Source organism: Lissotriton vulgaris, chromosome 3_1, assembly GCF_964263255.1.
Source record: "Lissotriton vulgaris chromosome 3_1, aLisVul1.2, whole genome shotgun sequence".
NCBI lineage: Eukaryota > Metazoa > Chordata > Amphibia > Caudata > Salamandridae > Lissotriton > Lissotriton vulgaris.
In genome coordinates, this window is record NC_141689.1 from 1774021698 (window position 1) to 1774046041 (window position 24344).

A 24344-nucleotide genomic window follows, 5' to 3' on the forward strand; every position below is an offset into this window, starting at 1 on the left:
TAGCCCTGACCTCCTCAGGGCATTGTGGCAGCACCTCCGCAACCGTGTCCCACAGGGTGTGGGTGTAGCGGCCCAAGAGACAGTTGGTGTTCACAGACCGTAGCCCTAGGCTCACAGACGAGAAGACCTTCTTCCCGAACTGCTCATATCTCTTGGATTCCCTGTCGGGCGGGGCCGACGGGAATGCGGTTTGGGAGTTAGAGGCCTGGATGACCAGGCTCTCGGGGGTGGGGTGGGTGGACAAAAAGCATGGGTCGCCCGGTGCCGGGCGGTAGCGTCTGGCCACGTTCCTGTCCACAGGGGGGCCTGTGGCGGGCTTGGACCAAGTGCCCAGCAGAACGTCACACAAGGCCTCATTGAACGGCAGGAGGGGCTCCGCGGAGCCGGACTGCTGTTTGAGGACCTCAGTGAGGAGATTAGTCCTCACGGCCGCGACGGGGAGCTGAAGGTTTAAGGCCTTAGCTGCCTTCGTCAACACTACGCTGTAAGCAGAACCCGCCTCCGAAGCCACAGTCGGGGGCGACGTAAATCCAGTGTCTGGCGAGGTGTCAATACCACTGGCCTCCCCAAGCTCATATGTCCAGTCCTGATGCGACTGGCAATCACGTGCCAGAGGGTCCTCGGACCCCTCCCATTGCTCCTCGTCACCTGGCTCCTGGAGACCAGGATTAACAGCCAGGGCCTCCTCGTGGAGATAGAAGTCTCCAAAGGCCGACGGAATCGGCGCCCAGCGGCGCCCCTCCGACTCCTGAGTAGGACCGCAGGAAACATTGGGGTCGGCAACTACATTGGCTGCCGGGGACGACACCTGAAGGGACGGTGCCGGCGAGGTCGTAAGGTCGACCGGCGAGGTCCCGGATCCGGAGCCGGATCCAACGAGGTCGCGCGGCGCCGGGACCGAAGTCGCCAGCGGCGCCGGGCCCGAAGTACCCGACGTCGTCGGGGCCGAAGCGCCCGACCCGGAAGGACCTCCAGACGGAGCCGATCGGCCCGAAGGCGCCACGGGAACCGACTGAGGAGGGAGGGCCCTCATGGCCATGAGGTACCTCTCGACCTCCTCCTGCGACGCGCCGTGCCCAGGGACCCGAAGGTGTGGGGCAGGCGGCGATGCTTGCGACTCCCGCGTAGCCGCGTGGGCGGTGTCGCCCGAGTCCCCGGCCGCATCGAGCGAGCGTCGGGGCGGGTCGGATGACCGATGGTGTCGCTCCGACCTCTCATGCCTCTTACCTGAGGACTTGGAACCAGACGATCGGTGTCCACTTCCGGAACGTCGATGACTCCGACCTCGCGACCTGTCCCTCGACCTCCCGTGGGACCGGGACCGGGACCTGGAGCGGCGCGGGGCCGAGTGCCTCAGCTCGAGACGCTTGCGGGACCGCTCCCGCCTAGCCTTCGACGTCAGAGCCCGGCAGTCGACGCAGGTTCGATCGTCGTGGTTGAGGCCTAAGCACTTCAGGCACCGGCGATGGGGGTCCGTGACCGACATGAGTCGGCCGCACTTCGAACAAGGCTTGAACCCGGGCATCCCTGGCACCGATAGTCGAGACAGTCGACTAAGAGAAGATCAAAAAGGATCAAAAAACTATTCAGTCAAAAAGTGACTGGGGGTAGAGCTTCTTCCGGATCTGCGCTAGCTGGCGCGGAAAAAAGAAGAACTGACGTCAGCGCGCATGGGCGCCGTCTAAGTACTCCGTTGACGTCATCCCGGCGCTCACGACGCCGACGACGGACGCGGAGCCGCAGACGACGCCTACCAGCGCGCAGGGGTATTGCTACGCAAAAGTTTCCGGATCCAGTCTGACGCCTGGGGATATTCTAAGGTAAGGAATCTATCACTAACGTGTCTCTTTCAGATACATGGTTGTTCAAGTGAACAGATCACAGCAAAGCAGGTAGCAACTCCAGCGCCGAGGGACCCTCATGGGTGATTTGCCGCGCTTTAAAAACCCTGATTGATTGATAGCCACCCCAACCCAGAAGTGACATATCAGTCACTAGTGTCAGCTCTGGTTGGAAAGGAAAAAGGAAAATGGTCTGCCGCTACCCAATCGCAGTCTACTAACTACCACTGCAGATATTTTGCAGTCTCCTCCAAAATCTGAACATGGTCGGAGAAGTCCCCTTGATGCTGTGCCTAGTGAAAATACAGATCCCCGAATAATTCACATATTCCATCAGTTTGGGAGTTATTCCGGATATAGGATAAGCTGGAACAAGTCTATTCTCTATGTACTGGCCGAGGACAACCTGAGTCTACCAATAAGTGCACAATCCCTGGTGATAAAAGAAAGGTTCAAATACCTTGGAATAATAACCTCAAAAGCAGATAACAATTTCCTAGAGGACAACCTCCTTCCCCAGCTAGATAGACTGTGTAGAGACACACTGTACTTAAGAAAACTCCCATTATCCCTACTGGGAGGGTGGCCTTGTCCAAAATGATGGCATTGCCAACACTTTTATAGATTCTGCAAAATATCTCTTGTGCAATACCGACCAGCTTTTCTAAGAAGATAGATCATGATTTAATTCTTATGGGATGGAGTACAGTCTTGAATAGCTCTGCATAAGCTGCAATGAAGTGTGTTTGAGGGCGGACTGTTGAACCAAACATCAAAAAATACTATTGGGCAGCACAATAATAACTATAAATGAGTGGGTATTTGCGGAACGAGAGGGACTGGCATATAGTGTTGACCGCCAATACATGGGGCGGGGGATACCTAGCTGCATTATACAGTTGGCGCACGAACAACACATTACTTATACACACACAAGCGACAATAAACGTGTGGAGGGAGGCGACTACATTCCTAGGTTGGAAAAAGGAATTGACTGGACGAACGCCATTGTCAGAAGGTGACCTAGTGCAGGAAGTGAGCCTGCTAAAAGGGTTCCGTAAATGGCAGATCACAGGGGGCAAACACTAATAAGTTTCAAAGGCTTACAAGAGGAGTATCAAATGTCTGATAAGGAATTTCTGAGATATTTACAATTAAAACGTGCCTTAAGGGGACACATCCAAGAAGGGGAGAAATTAGCGGAATACACACCAACCGAGGAAATCATCGCATCTTGAAGACGAGATGGACCACCTTCGGATTAAGCCGCCACTCGTGATCGGCTGAGTAATTCCGACAGACTGTCCAAACATACATTCAGCACACCGGCCAGATGATTTGCCATTGCACAAATCTTATGGCCCTGAACCCAGGACCAGAGTCGAAGTGCATCTCTGCAGAGGCGATACAACCCTACACCTTCCTGTTTGTTGATGTACCACATCGCTGTAGTGTTTTCTGTCAGGACCTGAACTGACTGACCGCGAAGGGATGGAAGGAAGGCCTTTAGTTCCAAACGTATGGCCCGCAATTCCAGAAGGTTGATGTGAAGCAACCTTTCCTCTGGCGACCAAAGACCTTTGACCTCCAGGTCCCCCAGATGAGCACTCCACCTTAGAGTGGAGGCATCCATGATCACTGTGGCCACCAGTGGAGGTAGCTGAAAGGGCTTTCCTTGAGACAAATTGCCAAGCACACTCCACCAAGACAGATCCGCTGCAGTTTCTCTGGAGATCCTGACCGACTCCCTGAGATCTCTATTGTGCTGATACCACTGCCTACGGAGGTTCCACTGGAGTGCTCTCATGTGCCAGCATGCATGGTTGACCAACAGAATGCAGGAAGCAAACAGACAGAGCAGGCGTAGAATCATCAGGACTGAAACAACCGCTCCATCATGAAACAAGGGAATCATTTCCTGAATGTCGAGAATCCTTTGAGGAGGTAGAAAGGCTCCACACACTGCTTTCCAATGACACCAGTGGTAGGGGCAGAAGAGGAGGAGGATAGTTGACGGGCTGCACCCCGCCGACGACCTCTGCTCTTCCCTCTGTAAGATTTGTACTGAAGGTTCTGCTGTTGCGGAAGTTGTTGACGGCCTCGAAAGGAAGACATCATGCCAAAACCACGATATCTCTTAAATCCAAACTCTCTAGTTTGGGACAAGAGACCCAAAGATTTAACTGTGGCTCTACTGTCCTTAAACCTCTGCAGCGCAGAATCTGCGTTTTCCCCAAAAAGCTTTGATCTATCAAACGGAAGATCGAAGAGAGTATTCTGTACATCAGGAGAGAACCCTGAAGACCTAAGCCAGGCATGCCTCCTTATAGCAATAGAAGAGCCCATCACTCTTGCCACTGAACCAGCAGTGTCCAAACCAGACTAGTTAATTTGATGAGCAGCAGCCTGCATATCCGCCATGATCTCTAAAAAAGAACGTTGATCGTTCTCCGGCAACTTCGAAACCAACTGTTTTGCTGAGTACATTAAGGCATGAATATACCTCCCTAACAAGCAGGTTGCATTGGTGGACTTCAAAGCCATACTCGAAGAGGAGAAAACCTTTCTGGTGGATTATTCCAGTTTTTTTTAATCCTTGTCTCCAGGAGTCTGAGGGAAAGACCCCGCCGACTGTTTTGAACAAGAAGCCTGCACCAACAAACTTTCAGGAGAAAGATGAGCTGAAAGAAAAGCACGATCATTTGGAGCAGGCCTGTTCCTTCTTGCAATAGTCCTTGTAACTGCGGGTGCAGAAAGAGGCTTCCGCCACACCTTCCAAATCGGCTCAGTCAAAGCGTCATTAAATGGTAAAAGAGATTCAACCACTGAGGAAGGAGAGTGCAATACTTCTGTAAGAATATTCGGCCTGAAATCAGCAGTGGGTAACTGAAGATCTAAAAATTCAGCAGCCTTCATAATAACCGCATGCTCTGGCGCAATATCTTGTGAGGGTAAAGCCTTAGGTCATGAAATTTCCCATTCTGGGGAAGTATCTAAACCATTTGCCTCCTGAAGGCCCTTTAACTCATCTTCAATTTTACATTCTTCAGCCTCATCCTGCTGATTTGCCTCTCCCTCTAACAGTCTCTGTGCCTCTCTCTTCTTGACCTCATCTTTGGAATAGGAACCCGCTCGATGGCGCAAAACGAGGCACCAATGAAACTCGAGCCCGCGCATATAAGGCAGAGCTTTCGACGTGGGCAACAGTGCCACCCATAGTCGAGAAGAAGAACGACCACAAGATGGAGCCGACGAGAACAGCGTCAAGAACCTAGGAGCTGGAAACTGCCAGGACGGCGCCGTCGGCATAAAGCGTACGAAAGGTGCCTGGGCATACTGTTGAGGAACGCCCAAATTGAAAGCAAGCAGACCCACGGGGCCCAACGGCGCTCTGGTAAGGTAGGCTGCCCTGGCAAATATGCCGTACATCGCATTGAGAAAATGGAAAGGATCCGACCCAGACAAGGGTGGATAAGGAGCCGTATCTGGATCCACATGAGGCCGAGAAGGCGCCGATGACGTCCGACCCAAGACAGGAGAGGGCATCCTAGGTTCATGAGAATCCCTCTGCACTGGTGAAGAGCTCAGCACAGGAGTACCCTTCGGCGTCGGTGAACGTGCTGGAGAACCTCTCGGCGTCGGAGACCGTGTCAGAGTGGCTGGAGGAGAAGGAGAAGGCGATGGTGAGATGACATGTCTCGAGCGACGCCTCAGAGCCGGAGAGGGCGATCTCGAAGCCCTACCTTTTGACGAACGACGTTGAGAACCATGCCTTTTCTTTTACTTGTGCTTCTTCAACTTCTAAGTATGCGAAGTCGACACCTTTGATCTCTTTCCACCCCTCTTCTCCTTCCTTGCCTTTGACTTGAACAGCTCAGCCTCACGCTCCTTTAAAGCTTTCGGGTTCATCTTCTGACAGCTGGTGCAACCATCAACGTCGTGGTCCAAACAGTCTTCATCGGGGTCCGTGATTGACATTCGGCCCTGCATTCCCTACAAGGTATAAAACCCGACTTCTTCTATGCCAGCACACTGCCACTCCAAGGGAAAATACAGAAAACAAAGTAACCTAAGAAGAAAATGGAGGGTCCCAAAAAACCGTTACGCGTCGTAGGTGCGGAAAAAAAAGAACTGACGTCAGCACACCGACATGGTCTATTTGTGGCCCGAAGACATCAGACGGAGTCACGAGCGGAGCCGTGCCACTGTGTTGTCTTCGTCGATGAGGGAAAGCTAGGAAAAAAGTTACGGGGAATGTTGTTGCAGGGGAGAATTGAAAAGGTGAGGAATCCATAGGCAGATGTATCCATCAGAATTGCATATTATCTGTGTGACCGGAGAATATAAATGGCTGAAATACTCCAAGATATGGCTCATGACAGTAGGCATAGTAGCCAAACGTAACATAGCAAAGGAGTGCGGTGCGAGTTAGCCACCAAGTGTTGTGAAGTCGAAGGAAGATTTACACTGGTGTTGCAAAGCTGAAAAAGTGGTGTTCCAGGGCAGGGGATGCCCGAGGACATGGAACAAAATATGGGGTAAATGTACACAATACAGAGGGCTCTGAGATATCTATTAGAGCAACAGGTAGGGTGAGAGGCAGGGGAACACCATGTACTGTATTGTAAAGGTAACCAAGATTGACTTTATCGATATATCTCTGCATTGTATACAAAAAGGCATATAAATGTTAAAAGACGGACAGCCTTGAAAGTGTATGAAATCTATTTTGCTAATGGATGCCCTGCCAGGTCCTTTGTTTGTTTACTCAATAAAAAGATTTTTTTTTTTTAAAAGAGAATACAGATTCCACTGCATAGCCCACTTTTGCCACCTGGTGTGCTCGACCAGCAGGATGCAGGGAGAGTACCAGCAGTCTCAGAGTCAACCTCACTGAAATCCGGGATGCAGGCTGAAACATCGAGATCATAGCCTGAATGTTCTGGATTTTCTTCCCTGGGTGAAAGGCACAAAATCTAACCTAACAATTCTCAGAATAACTCCGAAGAATAGGAGAGCATGAGAAGGATTTATGTGTGACTTTGGCATGTTGTTTGAACCCCAAAGATGACACTGGGTTGGCCGCTGTTGGGAGGTGGGTGATGATTACCTGGGGCAAGCCCAACTTCAACAACCAGTCGTTAAGGTACGGGAAGACAGCCACCCTTGGCCTCTGAAGATATGCTACCACCACCGTCATAAATTTCATGAACAACCAAGAGGCAGTGGTGAGACAAAAAGGGATCACAGTAAACTAAAAATGTTCCTGTCGCACCACTAACCTCTGTTAACGGCGGTAGGCCGGCAGGACTAGTATAAGGAAAGAGGTGTGCTGCAGGTCCAGCAGTATCATCCAATCCCCAGGGACTAGGGCAGACAAGTTCTGGGCCAGTGTGCGTATTTTGCATTATTTTTCTTTTGAAGAAAGTCATTGAGAGGACGCAGCTTTAAAATAGGGAGAGGCCTCCATAGTTTTTAGCCAAAAGGAAGCAGCGGGAGTTACAACCACATCTTACTTCTGGCACAGCCACCCTCTCAATAGGCTCTTTGGCCACAAGGACTTGCATTTCCTGCTGCAAAATGGAAAGATGGTCCTCTGTCAGTTGTTGGGGAGACAGTGAAAGGTTTAGTGGTATAGAAAAGAAGGGAGGGCACAGCTCTTCTGAACAATTTTCAGAACCCACCTTCTGCTGTTAGAGACTGCCAACCCGGCAAGAGTTGTTGGATACTGCCTCCCACCGGGTGGCCATGCTCCACTGATAGTATGTGAAGGGGGTTTTGCAGGTGGGGTTACAGACTGGGCGGCCCAGTGACCTTGGCCGTGGGGGCCGTAGGCACCATGGTGGAGACTGCGAAACTGCTGGGCACCATGCTGGAGTTGGATTTTATGATAGTATGGGGTACCTCTGCTGAAACCACGGAAGGAGTGGCATGGCTGATGCGACTGGCGAGGTGGGGCAGATAAGCCCAGGGAGCATTCGGCGGCCCTGATCTCCTTGGCCCACTTGAGAGTAGTGCATACCTTCTCCTCCATACAGGTGAGATCAATCAAAAGGCATATCCATGAGGGACAACTGGACATCACCTGAAAAACTGGTTCACTGCACTCAGGTGTGGCAACGGATGGCAATTTTGGTGCTGATGGCCTGCCTGATTGAATAGGTGGTGTCAACGAATCATGACCTTGGCAGCATCTCGATAATTCTGAATTGCCTGGACAAGGATAGGTCAGAGATCTTCAGAAACACTTAAGAGGGCTAGAGTCACTGAATCACCAAGGGCTTGGGTATAGCACACCAGTAGGCAGCTGACATTCATTGACCTGAGAGCCAAGCTGATGGATAAATTAACACTTTTGCCAAAGGTTTCAAGATGTTTTGTCTCTATTGGGGGAGTAGCTGAGAACGTGTTAGGGGCTAGTTCTGCTTGCGGATGCTTTCACGACCAAGCTATTGGTGGAGGGGTGCCAAGATAAAAATGCTGAATCCCCCGAGGCAGGGCAATTGAGTTGCACAATTCTGCAGTTGAACAAGGGCAAAGTTTGGCCTGTGTCCCCAATTAGGTGTCTATTAGGGGCTTATTAAATGGCAAAAGGAATTCAGAAGGTGTTTGCACCAGTTGAAGAACTCCAGTCAATATGTTAGAATTTACCTTCCAGTTGGGGGGATAGAGGTCAAGGACTTCAAGCCCCTATGCATTACCATGGAGTAAGAAAGCAGACTCTTCTGTGGCTGGTCCAAGGGGTTGAACAAAAAGGCCAGTTTTAGGGGAGGTATCCAGACCACCAGCCTCCTGCAAGACATCATACCTTTTGTTGTATTTATAGGGCTGAGCAAACTCATCATCCATGTTTTATTCACTGTCCAAGTCTGTTTCAAAAGGTGAATGTGGGGTGTGTTGTCTTCCTTATAAAGGCAGCTGAGCAAGTGGAGGAATCATCACCTCAACTGTCTTTGGCCGCGACGTGAGGCGAGCAGGTTCGGCGACTCCTGAAGCGGGAATGGAACCAGAACTGAACCTTGAACTTGGATCTCGATTTAGAGTGGTCTCCGCAAGAAGACTTCTTATGCTTGGCGATGTAAAGTTTTGTCTTGCATAGCCTGGTTGCTTTGGGTTCATCATCGTTCAGTCACTGGAGGCCTTGGCGTTGCGTTGCGACTTCAGACACCAAAGGCACACCTGATGGGGATTTGTCACAGATATTTTCTTGTTAAGTCCCTACAGGCCTTAAAACCTTTCATTTTAGGGGTTGACATCACTTGAACACTGTAGGAAATTTGTAGAAATACTGAGGTAAAATGTGAGAGACGAGAAAGAGCTCTGATTCCTTGTCTGATGATGCAGAAAACAGGAAGAGATGTCAGTATGTGGGAGTGGCGTCTATATAGGGTCCGCATGTCATTTCCAGAGCAGACTGATGTTAGTCTGGAGCCCCACGTCACCCCCTACAGGTGCGCAAAGGTACTGCAGAAAATATTCTGGAGCCAGTCTGACATCTGGGGCATACTCATAAGGAAGCATCTGCAGGTCACATGGGCGACGTGTTAATTTCAGTTTAAGTATCTCAGGGAACAAATATCTTGTGGTAATTGCATTGGAATAACAATAATATCAGAAGAAATGGGGCTTTATAAGTAAAATGAAATAAGAGAAACAACTAAAAAAGAAGATGGTATGGGACGATGGTAGTCAAATTATTTAAACAAGGATTGGCAAAGCCAACAGGTCCAGCCTTTGTGACCTACTGACTTTGCCAATGATTATTGGTAATGCTATGGAGCATCAGCAAAAAGCAAAATCTGTTTTGCAGATGCTGTGCAGCATTGCCAAAAAAAGAAAAAACACCTCATGGGGGTATTGGTGCCACATCATTCATTAGGCATGCACATGTGTGATCATGTATGGATGAACATACTCGCATGTGAATGCCAACGGTTTGGCATGGGCACCACTAAGAGCAGTCAATAATAAAAAATAATAATTAGCTGTGCGGAAGTGCATTTTAAAAGCAGAGAGGCACATCAGCAAATGGCAGCTGTTGGGCCCTCCCAAAAATGTATTTAATTTAATTTGTAATGACCGCAAAGGTTGGGAGGGAAGCAGCAGAAAGCAGACCGGAAAACAGGTTGGGGGAGAATTATTTATGCAGCAAAATAAAAAAATGGAAAGGAGGAGAAAGCAACACTGAGTTATTGGGTGGAGCTGAGGATGGAATAAAAAGCAGCATTCAAGGGAGCGAGCAAGTGGGGGCAGGCGACAGCAACACGGTGCAATCGGGGAGAGGGGATTTGGCAGGAAGCTACTTGAACACAAGCAACAGATTCTGAAACACATGCACCATTATGGAATACTTCAAGAAAACAGTAGTTCCCTAAATGTGAGCAGTGAAAGGGTAAAATCAGCCAAAACTCTAGTGGTGGGATAAACTTAAGATAAGGAAGGCAAACCCTCGATTACAAAGCATGCAAATGAGAGGGTCAAAGAAGTCAACTCATGGTAAGGAGAGGGTTGGCTCTAAACCCATTGCAAGTTTTTGGTAGGGTCCACAAGACACTTGACTACAGAAAGCTAAAAGTTGTTTGGCAGGAACCACCTAAAAAGGAAGTCCAGGTTCCCACTAAAAAACAAAATACAAGAAAAGCATAAAAGATAGGGGAAAATAAGCACGAGTTACTTACATTCGGTAACGATATATTTGTAGGAAACATTACTTAGTGTTAGATTACTTATCTTAGAATATCCCCAAGCGTCAGACTGGATCTGGAAAGTTTTCGTCAGCAGTACCCTTGCGCGTCGGTAGGCGTCGTCTGCGGCTCCGCGTCCAGCATCGTGATCGCTGGGATCACGTTGTCGGAGTACTTAGACGCTGCACTCGCGCACTGACGTCAGTTCTGTACATAGCTTTCCGCGCCAGGAACGCAGAGCCATGATAGAAACCGACACTGGTGCCGTGAAACTAGGGCCCTGAAAGGGATGTCCTTAACCCTAGATATCGGTTCTCAGAACAGGTAGGACAGTGGGGCGGTAAGGAATCGAACACTAAGTAATATTTCTTACAGATATATCGTTACAGAAGGTAAGTAACTTGTGCATCTGAAAGAAACCCGTTATTGTTAGATTTCTTAACTTAGAATAGATACCCCAGCACACCAGAAAGTCCTGGAGAACGGAACGGCCGAAAAAGCCATCTCTCTGGACTTGGCTGTCCAGGCAGTAGTGCCTAGCAAACGTGTGCAGCGAGGCCCACGTAGCTGCATTACAGATGTCCTGCAAGGGGACTCCCCAACCCAGGGCAGTAGTAGCACTCGTGGCCCGAGTGGAATGGGCGCGCAGCCCAACAGGAGGCTCCTTTTTCACCATAGAATAGCAAACCTTGATTCAGAAGACGACCCACCGAGACATGGTCCGCTTGTGCACCGGCCGTCCCTTCTTAGCGCCCACCTAACCAACAAAGAGCTAGTCGTCCACCCGGAACTGGCGTGTGCGATCTAGATAGCAGGACAGCGCACGTTTTGGGTCCAGACGGTGGAGCCTCTCTTCCTTTTTCGAGGGATGCGGAGGCGGAAAGAAGGTTGGCAAGGTGATGGACTTCCTGATATGAAAGGCTGTGACCACCTTGGGCAGGAAAGAAGGACGAGTCCTCTGAACAACCTTGTCTGGATGGACAGAGAGGAAAGGAGGTTTAGAAGATAGAGCCTGGAGCTCACTCACTCTCCTGGCAGAGGTGATGGCAACCAGGAATGCAGTTGTAAGAGTCAGAAGACAAAGAAGACAGTTATGAAGTGGCTCCAAGGGAGCGCACATCAGATACGTCAGTACAAGATTCAAGTCCCACTGAGGCATCACAAAGGGAACAGGAGGAAACATGTGTGGGATGCCTTTCAAGAATCTATTCACAACAGGGAACTTGAAAAGAGAAGGCTGATCAGGAAGCCTTAAGAAGGCTGAAATGGCCGAGAGGTAGCCCTTGATAGTGCCCTGCTGGGCAAGAGAAAGAAGGAAGAGGAGAACCTCTGAAAGGGGGCACAGAGTGGATCCACAGCCTTTGCTGTGCACCATGCCACAAATTTGTTCCACCTGCAGGCGCATACTGTTTTTGTGGAGGGACGCATGGCTGCCAGAATCACATCACATACTTCAGGAGGCAAGTCACAGGGCCTCCACTGCTGCCGCTCAATCTTCACACATGTAGGTGGAGACTGGATAGGTTCGGGTTGAGGACCGTCCCTTGTTGCTGCGACAGAAGGTCCTCCTGAAGAGGCAGACGAATCGTGGGATTGACTGACATGCTGAGTAGCTCGGGATACCAGTACCTTCGTGCCCAGTCCGGAGCCACAAGGATGACTTGGGCCTGGTCTCACCTGATCTTCTTCAGCACTCTGGGAAGAAGTGGTATAGGCGGAAAGGCGCATAACAGACCGCAGCTCCACTCACGACGAAATGCGTCACCGAGCGAGTGCCGTCTTGGAAATTCCAACGTGCAGAACTGATGACATTGCACGTTCTCTTCAGTGGCGAATAGATCTAACCAAGGCTCTCCCACACCTGAAAGAGACCTTGTGTGCTGTCTGAGATCAGACGCCATTCGTGATCCATCATGCACCGGCGACTGAGTTCGTCCACCCTGGCATTCAAGGAACCTGCCAGGTGTTGAACCACAAGGGTAACACCCTGATGTTCTATCCAGGTCCAGAGGCGCCGAGCCTCCTGACAAAGGGTCCATGACCCCACCCCGCCCTGTTTCTTGCAGTACCACACGGCGGTGGTGTTGTCCGTGAACATCTGCACTACACTTCCCTGGACAGAGGGAAGGAATGCCTTCAGTGCAAGTTGGATCGCTCGCAGCTCCAGAAGGTTGATATGGAGCCGGGACTCCGCCGGAGACCAGAGGCCTCTGATCTCTGCCTCTCCCACGTGGCCCCCCATCCCAGGAGGGACGCATCCGTCACTACTACGTGCTCAAGTTGGCGTAGGGACAGGGATCTGCCTCTGACCCAATTGCGGTTCTTGAGCCACCACTGCAACTGACTCGCAGTGCCCTCCGAAATCAGGACGTGGTCGGACAGGTTGCCCTGATGCTGTGCCCACTGAAACTTCAGGTCCCACTGCAGAGCCCGCATCCGCCACCTGGCGTGATGCACCAGAAGGATGCAGGAGGCCATCAGCCCCAGGAGCCGCAGTGTCAATCTGGCCAAAACTCGGGAAAAAGACTGAAAGATCAGAATCAGAGCCTGAATATCCCGAACCCGCTGTTTGGTGGGACATACCCGAAACTGTGCCGAGTCCAGAACAGCTCCGATGAAAAGGAGCTTCTGAGAGGGGCACAGGTGTGACTTCGGCACGTTGGTCGAGAACCCAAGCGAGTGCAGGAGGTCGGCCGAAGTCTGGAGGTGGGAGACGACTGTCTGGAGCGGGGCCGCCTTCAACAACCAATCGTCGAGATAGGGGAAGACTGAAACCCCTGATCTGCGCAGATGAGCTGCGACCACCGCCAACACTTTCGTGAACACCCGTGGGGCGCTGGTAAGGCCGAAGGGGAGCACGGTAAACTGAAAGTGCTCATGGCCTACCGTGAACTGCAGGTAGCGCCAGTAGGCCGGCAGGACGCGGATGTGGAAATATGCGTCTTGCAAGTCCAACACTATCATCCAGTCTCCAGGGTCTAGGGCAGCTAGGACCTGAGCTAAAATCAGCATCTTGAACTTCTCCTTGAGGGGAAGCCGTTGACGCTCGGAGGTCCAAGATAGGGCGTAGGCCTCCTTTGCCCTTCTTGGGTACCAGAAAGTCGTGGGAATAGCAACCACGTCCTACTTCTGGCCCAGGAACGAGCTGGATGGCCCCCTTGGCCAAGAGGGCCATAACTTCCTCCTGCAGAAGTTGCAAGTGATCTCCCGACATGCAGTGGTACTGCAGTGGCATGACTGGAGGGTTCGCCTCGAAGGGGAGGGAGTAGCCCATTCTGACGATTTGCAGCACCCCCCTGTCCGACGTGATGGAGCACCAGTGGGGGAGGTGACGGCGGACCCTGCCCTCCACTGGTGTTGAATGGGCCTCAAAGCTCGGACTAGGAAGGCTTTGAGGCAGATGCTGCGGGAGCGGATGTGGACTGACCTCGCCGTTGTCCCCCGGCACCGCCGCGTTGAGGCTGGTTCTGCAGCCTGTGGCTTGCAGAACGTGTGGGGGTGCCCCTTCCTTGGCCACGAAAGGGGCGAAAAGCAGAAGTTTGCTGACGCTGGCCTGACAGGCCCAAGGACTTGGCCATAGCTCTTGAGTCCTTGAAACGCTCATGCACAGTGTCTGCTTTGTCGCAAAAGAGGCGACGGCCATTGAAGGGCATGTCCATGAGCCTGACCTGGACATCGCCCAAGAAATTGGCGGATCTCAGCCAGGTGTGGCGGCGAATCGCCACCGTCATGGAAATCGCCCTACCCAGTGAGTCTGTGGTATCCAGTCCACACCTGATAGAATAACGTGCCGCATCTCGCCCCTCCGCAAGGGCTTGGGCGAGCCGGGCCCGGGCCTCCTATGGGCACTGGGGCAGCAAGTCCGCAACAGTGTCCCACAAGGAGTGGGTAAACGGCCCAAAAGGCAAGCGGTGTTGATAGACCGCAACCTCAAACTCCTTGAGGAGAACAGTTTCTTGCCAAACTGATCAAACCTTTTGGATTCCCGATCCGGGGGAGTGGTCGGGAATGCAGTCTGCAACGTAGATGCCTGTATCACCAGGCTCTCGGGGGTGGGGTGTACGAACAGAAAGTTAGGGTCGCCCGGAGTCGGGCGGTGGCGTCTTGCCACGTTCCGATCCACAGGGGCACTGTGGAGTGCTTGGACCAGGTGCCCATCAGAACGTCCGTGAGTGCCTCATTGAACGCAGAAGAGGCTTCGAGGAGCTTACTGGCGGCTGAAGCACTTCAGTGAGGAGGTTAGTCCTCACGGCCGCAGCAGGGAGCTCAAGAGCCAAGGCCTTGGCTGCCCGGCGCAACCCCACACCATAGGTAGCATCCTCCTCCGTAGCCACGGAAGGAGGAGAGATGAATCCAATGTCAGGTGAAGTGTCCAAACCACTGGCCTCCCCTAGCTCATCTGCCCAGACCTGGCTCATCTGTCACTGCTGTGCCAGAGGGTCCTCAGACCCCTCCCAATCCTCCCCTTCATCTTTGTCCTGGTATACAGGCTGGAATGACAGAGCCGAATCGTAGGTGAAGGCCTCATCCATCGACCTCTGAGACGGACCGGGGCTGAAACCGGGGTCGACGTCGTCCGAGGACGGCGCCGAAGTGACATCAATGGGGTCGGCACCGGCGGAGGAGTCGTAAGGTCAACTGGCGTCGACCGGGATCCGGGCACGGATCCCACGGGGGCCGATGGCGTCCGGATCGAAGTCACCGACGGCGCCGGGGCCGAAGCACCCGACGGTGCCGGGGCCAGAGCTACCGGCCCGGCGATGGCCCCCAGTCGGACCTGCGGGCCCGAAGGTGCGCCAGCAGGCCTCAACGGAGGGAAGTGAGTCCTCATGACGATGAGGAAGTCACAAATCTCCCCCGGCATCACTCTCTGGCCAGGGACCGCAGGGTATGGGCCTGGAAGCGGCACAGGCCGCTCCGACGGAGCCGCGTGGGCGGTGTCGTCCGAACCCTCAGCCGCGTCGAGCGAGCGGCGAGGGGTGTCAGAAGAGCGATTACGCCTCTTCGACTTTTTCTTAGAGTGCCTCGACTTACCAGAGGACTTGGAGTGATGATGATGACTCGTCGAGCGACAACTGCGGCTCCACGACCGGTCCCTAGACTTCCTCCTGGACCGGGACCTCGAGCGGCGCAGAGCCGCCTGCTGGAGCTCGAGAAGCTTGAGGGAGCCTAGCTTTGGACTTCAAGTTCCGGCAGTCGGGGCACAACTTGTCGTCGTGGTCGGCCCCGAAAAAGTGGTTGGGGTCGGTCACCGACATCAGGCGGTGATAGGCGTCGCACGGCTTGAATACGGGCATTCCTAGGGCACCAGAAGTCGAAGTCGACTGGGAAAAAAGATACTAAATAGATCAAAAAGTTAGTTAAAAAAATGACTGCAGTACTGCTCTTCCCGGATCTGCGCTTGCTGGTGCAAAAAAAAAAAAATAACTGACTCCAGCGCGCGAGGGCGGCGTCTAAGTACTCCGACGACGGACACGCAGACAACGCCTACCGACACGCAAGGGTACTGCTGACGAAAACTTTCCGGATTCAGTCTGACGCCTGGGGATATTCTAAGGTAAGGAATCTACCACTAACGTGTTTCTTTCAGATAAGAAAAGCAAATGCTTATAGATGGCCTCTACGGACTAAAATTAAAATAAATATTGAATGAAGATGATTACATTTATCCAATGACTATGACAAAACAGAAACATAGTTCCTGTAATTAATTACCTTGAGATTAATCTCAAGAGATTAATCCCAAAGGTAATTAATAGTCCAGAGAATGAGATACGGAACCTTCTAAAGGGGAGCCAAACAGAATTAAAAAATAATGTTAATTTTCAGAGAGCAGACTCATGGTAAATCAGTTCTGGTTCAAATAAATGACAGAATAATTCTAAAATAGGGCTGTTACTTACTTTAAGTCGTCAATGACTTTAGCCTGTTCATTTAATTCTCTAATGTCCACCAAACGCTTCCCAAATTTTCTCCCTCTCTGGTCCACACTCTGGCTGCCAAGCGCTACTGAACGTCGATAATCAACAGTTTCCTGTTTAGAAAGAAAATATGAATTATTCAAATATTAACTTTTCACTTGATGTTTTAAAGGATTAATTAATCAGCAAATAGATTCTCAACATCCGAGTATCTCTTTTTGTCAGGTGGAACAGGGAAACCATATTATACACTCTGCATGAATGCAAGCCATAGTGTATTTGATGGTGGTGGTGGCATAATGTGGGGTTGTAATTCTACTCTGTGTAACAGGTGCAATAGCCTTGGGTGTCTAACCACAATTACTTTATTGAAATTATTTATAAAGGGAAAATACATCCATAAGAATACTTGGATTGCTACTAAAAAAAAAACACTCCTCTTTTAATGTCGTGAAAAAAGTTGGTACTCAATGGTAATGAGCAAACATTTACTCTGCTGTTTGTTTCCCTATCATTCAGCAGTACAAGACTCATGAAGCTCCGTGGGACAATGGATTACAATGTTTTGGGACTAAAGCAAAAAGGGCCTTCTATCCCGTTCCAACCTTGTGAAATCGTGGAAGCTGAAGCAACACTTAGACTACAGAGCAAAGAGCTCCAAAGAATAGTTCCCTCCAACCTTACACTTGCCGAATTACATCAGAATTTCTCAAATTTTCTGAAACTATTTTATGATGTATCATGCACATTGCTTTGAAAACCATTATTCTCTTAACCCAGGGCCAATGTGGTAGCCTCTGCAATGGAGATGGAAAAGAACTACGGAGAACCATAACAAAACTCTGGCCACTCTTTTTATCTTCTGCATCAGGAAAGAGAGTCCTCTTAGTAAAGTTCACACAGAGTTCCCATTTTGTTAGCAAGATTTTATCAGAGCTGTAAACATCATTGTAAGGTCCTGTGGAGTGAGAGAAAGCAGGTTCCCTCTCCACATTTACGAAGTTGAAATCCAAGGGCTAAAGGCATGATCCACTGAACGTTCATTAAAGTGATCACATACTAAATAAAAGCAATGTTACAGGAATTCAATTTGCCTTTCTCCTGGGAACTTGCTTAATAAAGTACTGATATTTTGTAGAAAAAATCCATAAAACTTACATCTTTCCACAGAAAATGCAACAGTATATATATCTATGGATAGGGATGTCTTGGAAGAACTACTCTGAAGGCTTATAACCTGATTGGATTACTCATGCTTGACAAATTAGAGGCGAAAATCTACGAAAAGGACATCAACTGCCTAATGAGAGGTGAGAAGTTGATTTGCCTCCTCATTGTTGCCTTGGTACAGGGATGCTTGTTCAATATCTTGGCTGGTTTTTGAGTCAGAGCCAGAAAGGGCTTCCAGCCTCTTTCTATAATGCCACAGTGATAACAGAACTGTTGCTGAGTCCCCCATAGGTAGAGCTCAGACCTTTGTAATCTCATATTGACATACAGCTTGAGAACGTGCGAAAATCCATTTGGAAGCATACATTAGACCTAGAAAGCAAGCCAGCACAATTGCTGACACAGGGACGACTGGTGGGGGCTGCCACAAGGTGGTTAAAACATGGGGTGCTGCTGACGGAAGACATTTTGGAGGTTAAATGGGAACCAGATGGAGCCACGCTTGGAGTACCAACAAATCTGATGACACAGGCAGAGTTGGCCTTTGGAGCACCAACTGTGCATCCGGTCTCTGGGGTGGCAACAAACCATTGCTGAACATTTTTAGGCTACCACTGTGACTTGCCTTTTGACTTTATTAATAACTTATCTGCTAACGGCAAACAGGAATGAGACCATGAACGACCATGGGACTACAAGAGCAACAGAATTCTCTTATTGTGCCCTGAAAAGTACAGTTTTGGATTGAACTTCCTTGTGACCTTCATGTGCATCAGGGAGCCTTTGTCCGCGAACTTTGAATCATGCTTGATGCCAAGGGATCAAAGACAGATATTGCAAAAGTCTGCGACCAATGTCTGCTTATGCCAACCACTGCACAGCTTGAAACTGATGATTTTTGATTGGGAAATATCCTTAGTACACTGTTTCCTTGAATTTTGAATAAAGTAAAAAGTGGGGAGAAGCACTCCAGATCAACGTAGAAGGGCAAAGAAAACGAGGATCTGATGTCAGAGTGAAGAGGTGGCGCCTAAATGCGACTCTGTATAATCACATCTACAAGTTGTGAGGAATTGATGCAGAGCCCAATAACTGTCAGAACTAGAGACCTAATGGACAAATTACTTACCTTTGGTAACGCCTTATCTGGTAGTGACATAATCTATCCGCAGATTCCGTTCCTTTGAATTTCCCAGGTGTCAGACTGGATCCCAAAATGTTTTTTCAAGCAATATATCCCTGTGCGCCGGTAGGTGGCATCGGTTGGCTCTGTGTGACATTGTCAGCATTGTCTGCGCCGTAGTGACATTCGCATCACCTATATAGGCACCACCTCAGCACACGGACATCCGTTCTTTTCTTTCTGCGCCAGTCAAGTGCGGATCCATGAAGAAAGCTAACCTCTGTCACTTTTTGACAGGCTTTTTTTGATGTTTTGTCAACTCCTTTTTGTTGTGTAGACTATTACTAGGGTGCCTGGGAAGATTCACAAGATTAGGAAATTAGATGTTTTAAGTAGCCATAAGAAAGAGTTAAAGATTGCTGTGTGGAACCAAAAGAAAAGTAGCTTATGTGCAGGCAAATGAAGTTAAATTAAACTAGCAGATGAATAAACTTCCTCTGTGTAATAAACAACAAAATGTTGCTCGTTGAACGCAGTGCACAATTGAGATAAGGGAAAATAAGAACCAAAGAGGATGACCTAGTACCTTTAAAAAAATCCATGTGGGTGTGAGCAGTTGCCAAAAATGATTTTTTCTATTCCGTCATTGTACTTTGATACAAAGAATGTTTGTCAGTATTCACAGCCGGACTATAAGAATCAAAAAAAATCTGTGTCTCAACAGGTCAAATGAGGAAAATTGAATGAAATCAGAACTGAAGGCTTCTTTTTCTACAGCCAATCACTCATTAGCTAAAATACATATCCAACTCAGAGTTATATGGTGATCATGATTGACAATGTAACCTGTAGGTGATCAATGCCAATCAAAACTTAAACTTTATATAGGCAAATTAACTAAAGCAAAATAGTGGGACTGTGCCTCTGTCAACGGATTTAATGTTGCTTCATAACAGTATAGGCTAACACTACCTCTGCAAAGTAAATTATTGACAGCAGTGCTTCTTGTGTAAGAACTGTGCCAGTTTCCCACCAACCAACTGACTGCAGATACTCAGTTGCTAGAAATCTGTAAAGAGAAAACCCAGTTGACTGTAAGAAGAACATAATTCCTGATTATTCACCAATATTTAAATGTTACTTTCTTTAGTCGCATCCCAAACACAATCACAGCATGCAGAATCAAAAATGTATTTTTTCAAAGGGCATCTGATTAAAATTGAAGTGATCTGGCTGCCATTAGGATTTTAATGGAGCATTCTGCTGTTACATACATTTGCCCATGAGTGAGACCTGTATACATTCGAGTGAGAGCTGGCCGAGTGCGATGGGTCGCACATCGGTGAACCAGAGAGATACTCTACAGGAACAGAATAGCGGTAGGTTTTTGGGTTCAAGCCAAGTAGATGGTTTACAAGCCGTTGCCCAAGGGTTAGCTTGTTGCCTTCTCTGCTTACTGAAACTCCATCAGTGGTCTAAATGGTAAACAGGAGCACAAGTGGTTAAGGAATTATTAAAAGCAATGTACACCAAATCAACCCACAGTAGACAAGAGTTATTTCACCTCAATTCAATTTAACACAAATTACCATATGTTTTTCTCTTTCCTGAATGCTTTAACTTTTCTGCTCTAGCTCACGTCAACAGCATTCTACTTTACTTCTTTCATCTATAGAAGCTGCAACTCTCCCTTGTAGCATATATCACTGACTCTTGCACACAAGTCCATGAATAGTCTGGGCAGTGAAAAAACGTTACTCACCTTTGGTAACACTCTTTCTGGAGCATAGTCTGTCTAACCACAGATTCCTCACCTTGTCAATATTCCCATGCATCACATTTGATCAAGAGATTCTTCTCAGCATTGCTCCCGCATTTCAGCAGGTGGCATTGTCTGTGGACCTGTGACAACAGCATCCCACCCTGGAAGTGAAGCCATAGCCAAATATAAGGACAACCTCTGTGCATGGGCATGAGTTACTTTCTTGAGTATGTCCGTGCAGACAAATTTGGAACTTAATAACTGATTGGATGCAACAGTGTGCGGATCAATGAATTGGGACACTGTTTTAGAGATTGAGATAAGAGTCTAATCCAATGAACGGGGAGGTGCGAGGGTGGTGATAAATCTCCAGGTAGATAGAGTATCCACTAAAATAGGCGTTAATGAAAGTAAGTAACTTGTTCTTCTGATGGATACTTCTAACTGCAGAGTCTTCAGCTTGCGAATAAATGACAAAGTAGTACGTCCAAAGATGGTAGGTCTGTGGAATGACTCAAACCAAAAAGTCTTGCACGACCGAACGTGCAGAGAGCCCCTCATGCAGGACCAGACTATTGAAGGAGTATGAATTAACACTTGCGTTGAGGCCTGACAGATGTTTTAAACAGGTAGTCTGTGGGCCAACCCCGTGATAATAGCCTTGGCTTTGGCCGAAAGAGCCCTGAGACCTTCTGGGGGCCACTTCTTGGCCAAGCTTAATATAGAGGACTATCCACCTTTATATGGTGCTTTCCTGCACTGCCTTCCCCTTCTTTGCCCCAGTGAACCACACCAAGAGCTGTCTCCAATGTTTTCAGTCAAACCAACAAAGTACCTCCTCTTTTGAGGGGTGAGGCAGATCAAAGAACATTAGACAGGAGAAGGATTGCCCAACATGCAACTGAGTCCTGACTTTTGGCTAAAAACAAACCTAGACCCCAATACTAGCTTGTCTGAAAAAAATAGGTATTGCAAGGTGGCTGCACCGAGAGAGCCTGGTATGAGCTGAATTGATCACAATGAGAAAGATAATTTTGGGAGGCAGGAGGCGCAGCCAGCAGCTGCACATGGGCTTGAAGCAAGTAAACAATAGGAATGTGAGGACAAGATTAGGTTCCCATTGAGGAATAACAAATGGTTTAGGAGGCGATAATGTGGGCCAAAAGCATCACAAGAGGGGATTTAAACAATGACAGTTGGTCCGGTAAACATGTTAGATGAACTCTGTAGAAGGAAGCCTAGAGGCAAGGATGCCATCTACATCTGCCGCGCAATCTCATTGGTTTAGAGTGCACAAGTTTCGGTGAAAAAACCTTTCCTGATGTTACGACAGAAGATCCTCCTGCAGTGAGCCTGATCAGAGGAAAATGCTTCTGGTTGCTAAAGTATCCTGGCTCAATAAGGAGATAATAGAATCACTTGGGCCAGGTTGTTCATGATCTTCTTCAGGACTCTGGACAGGAAAGGTATTGGCAGAAAGGCCTACAGAGGTCCCAGGCTCCACTCTAGCTTGAATGTATCTCCTGGAAAGAGTGTTCTTGGGAATTCAAACATACGCAAGTCTTAACACTGCGTGTTTTCGATAGTTGCAAAAAGATCCAGCCAGAGATCTCCCCACTGACAGAAAATGCCCTGTGACACTACAACTGTAGAGATGCAGTGTCTTTTGGTATAGGACGTAGGACGTCACTCTGCCTTGCATATTGAAATATCACATGGCGGTGGTGTTGTTCATTAGAACCTGACCACGCCTTTCCTTGAGGGACTGCAGGAAGTCCTTTAATACCAGGATCCTCTTCCAAATGACCTCCCCAACTCAGCAGGGACAAATCTATCGCCACTGTCAACTATGGGTGAGGAAGGGAGAGGGATCTGCCGCTGGTCAGGTTGCGGTCAATCAGCCCCCACTGCAAATCTTGTGTAGCCTCTTCCGAAAGCTGAATAACATCCGACAGGTTTCCGTGGTGCTAGGCCCACTGAGACTCCAGATCCAAAGGCAGAACCTGTATATGCCAACTTGCAAGCTGGGTGCTTGAGGAAAACAGGCCAAGAAGCCTTAGAGACAGTTTCATAGAGATCCAGGATTGAGGCTTAAACACTGGGATCATAACCTGGATGTCCTGGCAGAGGAAAAGCCCTGTCAGAATATACAAGTGGTCCTCCGGGAGACGCTGTGTTTGAAGGTATTTCTGGAGGAGTGGAAAGGAAGGAGAAAGTTTATCTGCTCTGGGCAATTTGGAGCACCTACTGGTCTGAAATGAAGTTCCGCCACCCGTGGAGATAAAATGTGATTCGACCTGCTACTGGGCGATTATGCAACAAGCCATATAATTGAAAGACGCTTGGAGGCAGGTGCTGGGGAGGTGGATGAGGTTTGGGTATTTTGTTGAACTGGGGACCCTGGTGGCCGGATTCCTGGAGTCTGCCTCTAAAGGCTTGGGAGGCCTTTTGCTGCTGAGGCATGGTCTGACAGGCCTCTGAAGAAATCTCCTTCTGAAATCTTGAAAGGGATGAAATTGTTGGGAAATAGACATACAGCCGATACTAGCCCACAGAGAGTGTACTGTTGACTTGAACTCCAAGGTTGAATCTCCCATATCTACGACGAACCATGTGGCATCAAATGGCATGCTTATCAGGGATCTGTGGACTTCACTACAAAACCCAAATGAACAAATCAAAGCAAAGGGCTAAATAACCACACTTGTCCCGACTGCCAAGGGAGTAGATCGAAAATTAAAATACCCCACCCCCACTTGAAACATACCTCAAATCAGACTGAGCGTTCACACTGAGCAAATACAAACCACCTGAGAAGAGTTCCTTTTACCTTCTTCCATCTATGTATTTACCCTACCATCTACTCACTCATCAGCCCATTCCTTCACCTTTCCATCTCTCCATGCATTGTTACACCCATCCATTCGCTCATCCATCCTTCTTTCACCCATCCATTTTACAATATGTTCATGCATCCATCGTCTTTTAATCATCCATTCACTCGCTCACTTTTCTCCATCTATCCATTTTTCCGACATTACATCCAGTCACTTTCACCAGTGAGGCCTTTGACTCACCCATCCAACATTTCGCCCTTCCATCTATCAATCCTTTCTTGCATCAATCCAGTCATTCTTTCATCCTTCCTTTTACCTTTCTTCCTGTCACCCCTCCTTTGTCCTTCAGTTCTTTTTTTCCCTTTCTATGTACCCATCTTTTTTCTCTCATTCGTACTTATTCTTTCATGTTTTTCTCTGGCATGCTCATTGTTTTCCAATGTGTTTCCGTCTCTGCATTTTCTCCTATTTAATTATTTTCTTTACATGTTTCCTTCTCTGTGCATGCTAGTTGATAGCCCACACCCTCTCAAGGGGCTTCTTACCTGCAGACATAAGAGGCCGGTAAACAACAAATGAATGCTTATGAGCCCAATTCACCAAATCATCGGGCCAAGTGGCAGCCCCCACTAAAGATGCTAAAATGAGGGGTTCCCTATGCCACTGCCAACTGCCCTATCCAAGCAATCAGTAATGTTCAGCCCTGAGAGAATTCCATACATCGTGGCCTCCGGAACATCACGAGTGACAAGCTGGAGGTTGGCATTGAGGTCTTCTTGTACAGTTGGGAAGATCTCTGATACCATGTCTCACAACACATGGGAGTATATACCCAGGAGGAAAAGCAAGTTCACTGAAAGGAGGGAAACGCTAAAGGAGGAGAACATGCGATTCACACATGCTTCCATGTGTTTTGACACTGTCAAGCAATGTGTTGGGAAATGCATCTGGGTTCAGCATGCTTGAAGATGCCAGAACTACCAGGCTTTCTAGTATAGGCTGTTGG

The 24344-nt window shown here is 48.9% G+C and overlaps 1 protein-coding gene across 15 annotated transcripts in view; it reads right to left on the minus strand.

Moving 5' to 3' along the window:
• Window positions 1-24344, minus strand: part of BLTP1 (bridge-like lipid transfer protein family member 1) — a 1831302-nt gene that overhangs the window by 466507 nt on the left and 1340451 nt on the right. For 9 of the 15 annotated variants that reach the window (XM_086962202.1, XM_086962198.1, XM_086962203.1 and 6 more), the window contains 2 exons: window positions 20014-20214; window positions 16429-16559 (listed from right to left, as the gene is read on the minus strand). In XM_086962202.1, the coding sequence (XP_086818328.1) occupies window positions 16429-16559; window positions 20014-20214 (332 nt within the window). The remainder of the gene's footprint in view (window positions 1-16428; window positions 16560-20013; window positions 20215-24344) is intronic. The other 6 variants (XM_086962209.1, XM_086962210.1, XM_086962206.1 and 3 more) reach the window with 1 other exon arrangement.